The sequence below is a fragment of the Salminus brasiliensis genome, chromosome 10 (assembly GCF_030463535.1).
Source record: "Salminus brasiliensis chromosome 10, fSalBra1.hap2, whole genome shotgun sequence".
NCBI lineage: Eukaryota > Metazoa > Chordata > Actinopteri > Characiformes > Bryconidae > Salminus > Salminus brasiliensis.
Genome location: NC_132887.1, coordinates 60,001 through 67,500, shown reverse-complemented (window position 1 = coordinate 67,500; position 7,500 = coordinate 60,001). Strand labels below are relative to the sequence as shown.

The window sequence follows — 7,500 nt, the reverse complement described above, 5'->3', positions numbered from 1 at the left end:
GCTTACCTCAGTCCAGCTGTGCCCTCGGAATGCTGCTCTCTGACCGGATGGTGCGCTCGCAGAGTTTCAGTCACTTTAGGCAGCCGTCACCTGCAGCCTCAGCCATTCCGCGCTCCTTTTCCTTCAACAAGATCGTGGAACTCGCCAAGCCTCTCCCCAACACCCAGCTCTGCCCTGTACGTTCCCCTGGACTCAAACCCCCACAATGCATCACCAGAAGCAGGTTGCGCATGGGCTTTGGGAAGAGTTTCATTGACCACTCATCTGCAGTAGCGCCTCTTTCAGGATGTTCTATGCCCCCTAGTGGCCTAAAGAAGCCTTCACTCCCCAGCTGTGCGCTGAGTAAACCCTTGTCTCTGGCTTACAGACTGACCCACACATTCAGTGCTAACCCACAGAGCCCACTGGGAGGGGGCACCCCAGAGAGAACTCTGTCGAGGTCTGATCAGGATGCTCAGCAGGTGAGTGCAGTAACGACTGTAGTTCTAAAACCTAGGCTGCAGTTAAGGTGGACTGCATTTCTCAGCTGCTACGTCACTGTTCCAAAAGTGAAGGACCTTTCGTACACAGCCCAGAAAAGCCAAAAGAGCCTACCTTTAGAGCAATTTAGAGGACACAGTCGACATTTTCCTGCCTTCAGTTACACGCCTGGAAAGTAAGTTTTTATTATTACAATTAATTTCTGTAAAGAAATAAAAAAGCAGTTCCATACTGCAATTGCAAGAGACGAGACCTTTCCAGTGATGTCACCACACAGCCTGGTTAGACTGTTCCATTTGACCAATAGGCAACTAAGAACGGCCCCACTATGGACCCGCCCTCGCCCGTTGCAGTCTAGGCTTTGGAACGCAGCTTGTGTGGGTTTGGGTTAGGTAGTTTCTCCTGAGAATCATTACTGTTGGATCGCAGTTCTGAAGTCTAATTGCTGGACCCGGTGAAGTCTGATTTTTGGATGATCTGAAGAGTCTGGCTGTTTTTCTTGTTTTATTTTAGTTTGAGAAATCGTTTCCAGCTGTTGTTCCTGATGGATCGGAGGAAATGTCCTTCTCTTCTGCTTCCTCTGATAAAAACGATGCCTGCGAGGACCTGCTGGATGACTTTTACCATCTTGGTGACCAATCTCACAATGGTATGCCGGACAATGGTCATCTGATCACGCCTACACTGTCACGCCTCCATAACTTCCTGGACTGGGTGGATCTAACAGGTATGGCTGTTACCATGACTACCAGCAACACACAACATTTTGTTATTGTTGTAGGAAAACCCTGGTACCCTGGTTCTCCTAAAGAGGAGTAAATGCCCATCACAAATGTGATGTAATGCAATTTAAATGAATGTAAGGACATGTAAATGTGGCTCATTTCTATTGGTTCATGCTTGGAGGGCAATACAGACTCCGTGTTTAGAGCACTGGAATTTGATGCCTACAGGGTCTTCTCTACACACTGGTGGGGCGATTCTCTCCTAATAGAAGTTTATAATAACATTTTGACCCACTGGTGGGACACCAGCTCTTTAAGGGCTTAACTCCAGTTTCCACATTTATATCAGTTAAAAGACACTCTGATGGTCAGATGGTGTAGATGCAGAGGAGTCTGGGAAAGGGTTTGAAAAGACCTCAGAACAGTTAGAAATCAGCCACTAAATCATTTACAAGTGGAACCATTAGACCATACTAGCTCAGCCCAACAGCAGCACCTCAAGATGAGGAAAGAATCCTAAAATGTCATCAGAGGATCTAAATGTAGCTCACGCCACAGCTGAAGTCAAAGTACAGCTTCTACCAGCAGAAAGAGATCAGTCCTGTTTGATTATCATGAAAGGTGAGTTTGCTAGAGAACATCTACACAGTAGTCCAGAGCTTCTGAAACAATGTGCTTTGGACAGTGCTTTGATTTTGCCCTGTTTCTTCAAATCTGGAGGTTTTTGGTCACTTTTGAGGAACGTCTCTGTAGAAATCTCAGAACTGCACCGTATTGAAACTTTTAATCAAGTTTATGATTATTCATTATCACATTTCATGAAGTGAAGTCTGACGTGTGTGTGTGTGTGTGTGTGTGTGTGTGTGCTCCTGCCTGTAGGTGGTGCTGTGAGTGTGTCCTCGGATGCAGAGTCTGTTGGAGGTTCTTCTCTGGAGCTCTCGCCCTCCAGCTCTGGAGGAACCTACATGTGGGACGAGGAGATGATGGAGCCATTTGGACACAACACACACTCACACACAAACAACACACACCCACACCACTGCAGCAGCTACAATAGCAGAATGGTAAGTGTTTCTCCCCCCCATACTGACCAGTTCTGCTCAGAGTTCTTGATATGGTTGGCTGGTGCTCCTTCTCTCCAGTCTCAGACACTGAGCAGCTCCTTCAGAGGGATGGTTGTTCTCTCTGTGTTTGTCTCAGTAGTCTCCTCCTCACTCTGGTGCTTAGTTTAGAGGAAGAGTCTTGTCTGGGTGGTCTGCAGTCCCTGATAGAACTGGACTGATATGGTCAGATGTTCTAGTTTTAGTAAGGACCCTGGCTGCAGCATTTTGCACCAGCTGAAGTTTATTGAGGTTCCTGCTGGAACAACCTGACAGTAGTGCATTACAGTAATCTAGCCTTGAGGTAATAAAAGCATGTACTAGCTTTTCTGCGTCCTGTAGAGATAAGGAGTTTCTTAGTTTGGAGATGTTCCTAAGCTGCATAAAGGCTGTTCTACTAATATTAGCTATATGTTGCTCAGATGATCTGAATCTAATATAATGCTGGACCAGGAATAATGGACAAATCAGCCAAGTGGTGATTATAGAACCTCAGTGATGTCACACAGCACGGTCATGGGCAGTGTGTTTATTCCTGCTGAAGCTGCTCTCCTTTCTCTTCTCAGGATAAAGGAAATAATCAGGAAAGTGCAGAAGTGTTTGGTCTGGAGGAGAACGACTTCATACTGGCCTTGGATCTGCCTGAGAATGAAGCATTACACAGTGGTACACACACACACACACACATTAAAATAAAGCTAAAATGAATGAAATAGTAAATGATCTGATCCAGATCTTCTTTTTTAAGCAGAATTAAAGAAGGGAGAACCACAACAAAGACGCAGAGGAGCAAACCATTTACAGAATGATAACTGGTATAAACACACACACACAAATACATATAGGTATTGTGATATAAATGTAACAAAAACGGTATTTACTTAATCTCTCTCTCTTTCCCAGGTTGTTGGTCCTGCAGAATTTTAATGGGCCTCCTGCAGTTCACTCTGATGGCCACATGGCAGCGCTACAAGAGTTTACTTTAGAACAGATACTGCAGGATTGTTCCTCTGTCAAATCCCAGCTGCTCAAACTGAAGAATTTACTGCAGGTAAAGCCTTTCTGAAAGCTGATGAACCTTAAATCTGTTGATTTGTTTTGATTGATGTTTATAATGATTATTGATTTACAGCCTGAATTCCCAGTTAAACCAGTTTGTCTACGTTGTAATAAAGAAACAGATCATACAGAAAAACCAGCTGTTCATGATTATTCTGCTCCTCTTTGCAGAAAAGATGAATCTGTTAACATTTACTTACCCTGAATAAACAAACAGACAAACCAACAAAAACAGGAAAGTGTTTAGTGAATGTTTACCATGTGTACCTGTGTGTGTGTGTGTGTGTATATGTGTGTGTATAGATGGAAGCAAGTGAAATGAACAGTAAAGAATGGAGTGTAGTAAACAGCGCCCCCTTCCAGGTTTAAACACTCTTTATTCTATTCTTCTCCAACTACACCTAAATTATTAATTTATTAATTAATCGTTACTTCATTAATTAAAAATCTTACTGGTGTTTTTTAGGTAACAGAGCTTCTGAAGGAAGTGACAACTCTCAGGGAAGAGCTGAACAATAAAGACAAAATCATCACTCAGCTCACACACAAACAACAACACAAACAACAACAACAGCTTCAGGTGAAAACCTCCAGCTCTGAGGCTGAAAGCAACTCTTAGATTTTTTGTAAAAACAAGATTTTCAAGAATAAACTTCTGATTAATTCTCCAAACACAACCTTCACCTGTTTCAACTGCTTTAGCCCTTTAGCTAACTTTAGCTAAGTTAGCATCATAGTCTACACTGCTAGATACTGTAGCATTGCTTAAGTAAAAAGATTTACATACAGCCCTTCACACACACACACACACACACACATGCTCTAAATGTAGGTATTGTGATGTACACTGAGGAGGTGGAGCTACAATTTTTTTAATGTAGGTAAGTTTCTTTATTTCTTTATTTCTCAGTTTCATCGGTCACTCTCAGGGTCAGATGTTAAAGGGGTTAAAGGTCAGAAGGCTGATAAATTTACTCAGACACCCTGGAGGACCCCGCACATTGTGAGTAACGTCCTGTTCACGTGTGTGTGTCTGTGTGTGTGTGTGTCTAAGAGGATGCTTATACTGCTTACTTCCCACTGGTCTTCTGTTTTATGGGTTCTGGACGGTTGTGGTGCTGACTGCTGTCAGTTGTGAACAGTCTGAAGTCAAGTCAAGTGGGTTTTATTGCACAGTATCACACAGTGAAACGAAACAGCGTTCCTCCAGGACCATGGTGCAACATAGACACAGTGCATACAGAACACAAGTGCAACACATTACAAGTGCAGACAGAGAGAAATGTGAGAGTGTGTAAGTAAGTGTGTGTGAGTCTGGTAGTGACCAGTGAGCTGTCACAGCAGTTATGAAAGGGTCACCTCTGCTAACCCCAGAGATTCTACATCAGTGATCATACTTGTGGGTCAGCAGGGGGTTTTCCCGCTAGTTTTGGGCCTAAACTCCACCCCCATCTCCAGAAGCAAACACAACCAAACTACCACAGATTGACAGAGCGGCAGGTACAGCAGAGGGCTCTGTATACAGCCCTGGGGGTCTCTGGTGTTTAGGGTGATGGAGTTGTTTTTTTTATATTCTGGATCTTGATCGATCTTGAACTCTGTTACTCAGGAAGTCCAGAACTCGTATGCAGAGTGACGAGCTTGATACCAGTTAGTGGACTTGTGGAGTGTGATGGTGCTAAATGCTGAGCTGAAGTTAATACACAGCATTCTGACATGAGTGTTCTTCTTGGGCAGTTTATTTTCGTGTTGAAGCTGTCAAGATGTTCAGGTATTGAAGGTGTTCAGTTATTCAGGTGTTGAGATGAAGCTGTTCAGGTGTTCAAGTGTTGAGATGAAGCTATTGGGGTGTTCAGGTGATGGGATGAAGCTGTTGGGGTATTCAGGTGTTGAGATGAAGCTATTGGGGTGTTCAGGTGATGAGATGAAGCTGTTGGGGTGTTCAGGTGTTGAGATGAAGCTATTGGGGTGTTCAGGTGATGAGATGAAGCTATTGGGGTGTTCAGGTGATGAGATGAAGCTATTGGGGTGTTCAGGTGATGGGATGAAGCTGTTGGGGTATTCAAGTGTTGAGATGAAGCTGTTGGGGTGTTCAGGTGTTGAGATGAAGCTGTTGAGGTGTTCAGGTGTTGAGGTGAAGCTGTTAACTAATAACTTTCTGTTGTATCTGCTTTGGTAATTTTTATCATTAATGTTTAAATAGTTCTGACCAGAGGAGGATGGGTCCCCCTTGTGAGTCTTGGTTCCTCCCAAGGTTTCTTCCTCCAGCTCTGAGGGAGTTTTTCCTTGCCACTGTCGGCGTTGGCTTGCTCACGGGGGTCTTTGATCCTTCATGTTATTTCTTCTTTCTTCTCTGTCTTTGTCCTTTATTAAGTACTAATTATGTAAAGCTGCTTTGTGACGACAACAGTTGTAAAAAGCTACACAAATAAATCTGACTTGACTTGACTTGAGGTGATGAGATGAAGCTATTGGGGTGTTCAGGTGATGAGATAAAGCTGGTAGGGTGTTCAGGTGATGAGATGAAGCTGTTGGGGTGTTCAGGTGTTGAGATTAAGCTGTTCAGGTGTTCAGGTGTTGAGATGAAGCTGTTCAGGTGTTCAGGTGTTGAGATGAAGCTGTTCAGGTGTTGAGATGAAGCTGTTCAGGTGTTGAGATGAAGCTGTTGAGGTGTTCAGGTGTTGAGATGAAGCTGTTCAGGTGTTCAGGTGTTGAGATGAAGCTGTTCAGGTGTTGAGATGAAGCTGTTCAGGTGTTCAGGTGTTGAAGTGTACTGTGTTCCTTTCCTTAGATTAAACTCTGATTGTTTCTTCTGTGCAGCTTCAAAAACTGCAGCCTTCCAGCCCCCGTCCCACCGGACCTCGCACTCAGGAACCATCAGCAGGTCCAGGAACCGTCAAGTTCAGCTACCATCGCGGTCCCCAGTAAAGACACCTGATAAGAACTTCAGACGCCCCCTCCATCAGGGTCACCACCCCCCCCCCACTCCACAGAGATGATGGAACTGAACTAAAATCTGGAACGGCTCATTCTCCCAATACAGATCCATCCCATGTGTACACCTAGCTTTAGACTACCTCGTTACACACACTCACACACACACACACCTGAACATTTGCAGATACAGAGATACTCAGAGAGAGAGTCCTGATCCTGATCTCAGTTGAAACATTGTATCATTATTTTATTCTATTATTTTTTTATGTCTTATTTATTTAAATTAGCCTTTGATTTTATTGTTTATGCAGATTTATTTGTTTATTATTTATGTGTTTGTTTTATTGTTCAACCTTATTTTGTTTTACTGATTTATGGTTTGTTTCAGTGTCTGTTTCAGGGTCTTTCAATGAACTCCCCAGTTGAAATAAAGGTGATTGATTGATTGACTGATTTCATGGCAACATCATTTGAAGGAGAACCTGCAGAGGGTGAGGAATGTGAGGAGAACCCGTATGAAAAGAGGATAACTGACAATACTGTTACACTGTTCGGTTAAGGTTTAGGTTTGGGGTGTAGTTTGGGTTTTGGGTAAGTTGTAATGTTCGGTTGGGTTTGGTTCAGGTTTTGGGTTGCTAAGTTTGCTTGCTTTGGTTCAGGTTTTTTGGTTCAGCTAAGGACATCTATCCTATGTCCTTAGCGTACCACTTCCTTATTAAAGAAGCAGCACTTCCTCCTCTTGAGTCTGAGGCCACTGTCTCCCAGACTTTTCTGCTAGGTTACTGAGGTGTTCTGCTTCTGTTACCCCACTCACCAAAATGTCATTAAAATAAATAACAACATTCCCCAACCTTTCTTTTAAAAAAAAGTGTAATCTTCTGGGTTAAGAATATATTCTGTGTTAATGAACAAATGCAAACAAAATATTCAATTAACCAAAGTAAGTGTTTGCATTAATTTCTGCAGTTTTGCCACACTGTAAAAAAAAACTACACAGGCTGCTACAATGTCACAGGCTCTTTCAGGGGTTATTTATATTGAACAAATATGAACATATGTGAATTGCGGTGTGATATGATTGGTATAAACACAAAAGAAAAATATACCTAAAAGTAACTTTACCTAATATGATCATTTATTATTTAACCTCAAGTACAAAGAATTGTATTTGTGATATAATGTGCAGAAGTCTTAGTGAA

At 42.9% G+C, this 7,500-nt stretch overlaps 1 protein-coding gene across 1 annotated transcript in view; it reads left to right on the top strand.

Annotated features, from left to right (window-relative positions):
- Nucleotides 1–6,747, top strand: part of ccser2a (coiled-coil serine-rich protein 2a) — a 9,379-nt gene extending 2,632 nt beyond the window's left edge. The window contains exons 2-11 of the mRNA XM_072690218.1: nucleotides 1–461; nucleotides 994–1,207; nucleotides 2,085–2,269; nucleotides 2,872–2,971; nucleotides 3,057–3,120; nucleotides 3,209–3,356; nucleotides 3,668–3,727; nucleotides 3,831–3,944; nucleotides 4,275–4,367; nucleotides 6,185–6,747. The exon at nucleotides 1–461 is cut by the window's left edge and continues 544 nt beyond it. Coding sequence (XP_072546319.1) covers nucleotides 1–461; nucleotides 994–1,207; nucleotides 2,085–2,269; nucleotides 2,872–2,971; nucleotides 3,057–3,120; nucleotides 3,209–3,356; nucleotides 3,668–3,727; nucleotides 3,831–3,944; nucleotides 4,275–4,367; nucleotides 6,185–6,292 — 1,547 coding nt within the window. The 3' untranslated portion in view covers nucleotides 6,293–6,747. The remainder of the gene's footprint in view (nucleotides 462–993; nucleotides 1,208–2,084; nucleotides 2,270–2,871; nucleotides 2,972–3,056; nucleotides 3,121–3,208; nucleotides 3,357–3,667; nucleotides 3,728–3,830; nucleotides 3,945–4,274; nucleotides 4,368–6,184) is intronic.
- Nucleotides 6,748–7,500: the final 753 nt, after the last annotated feature.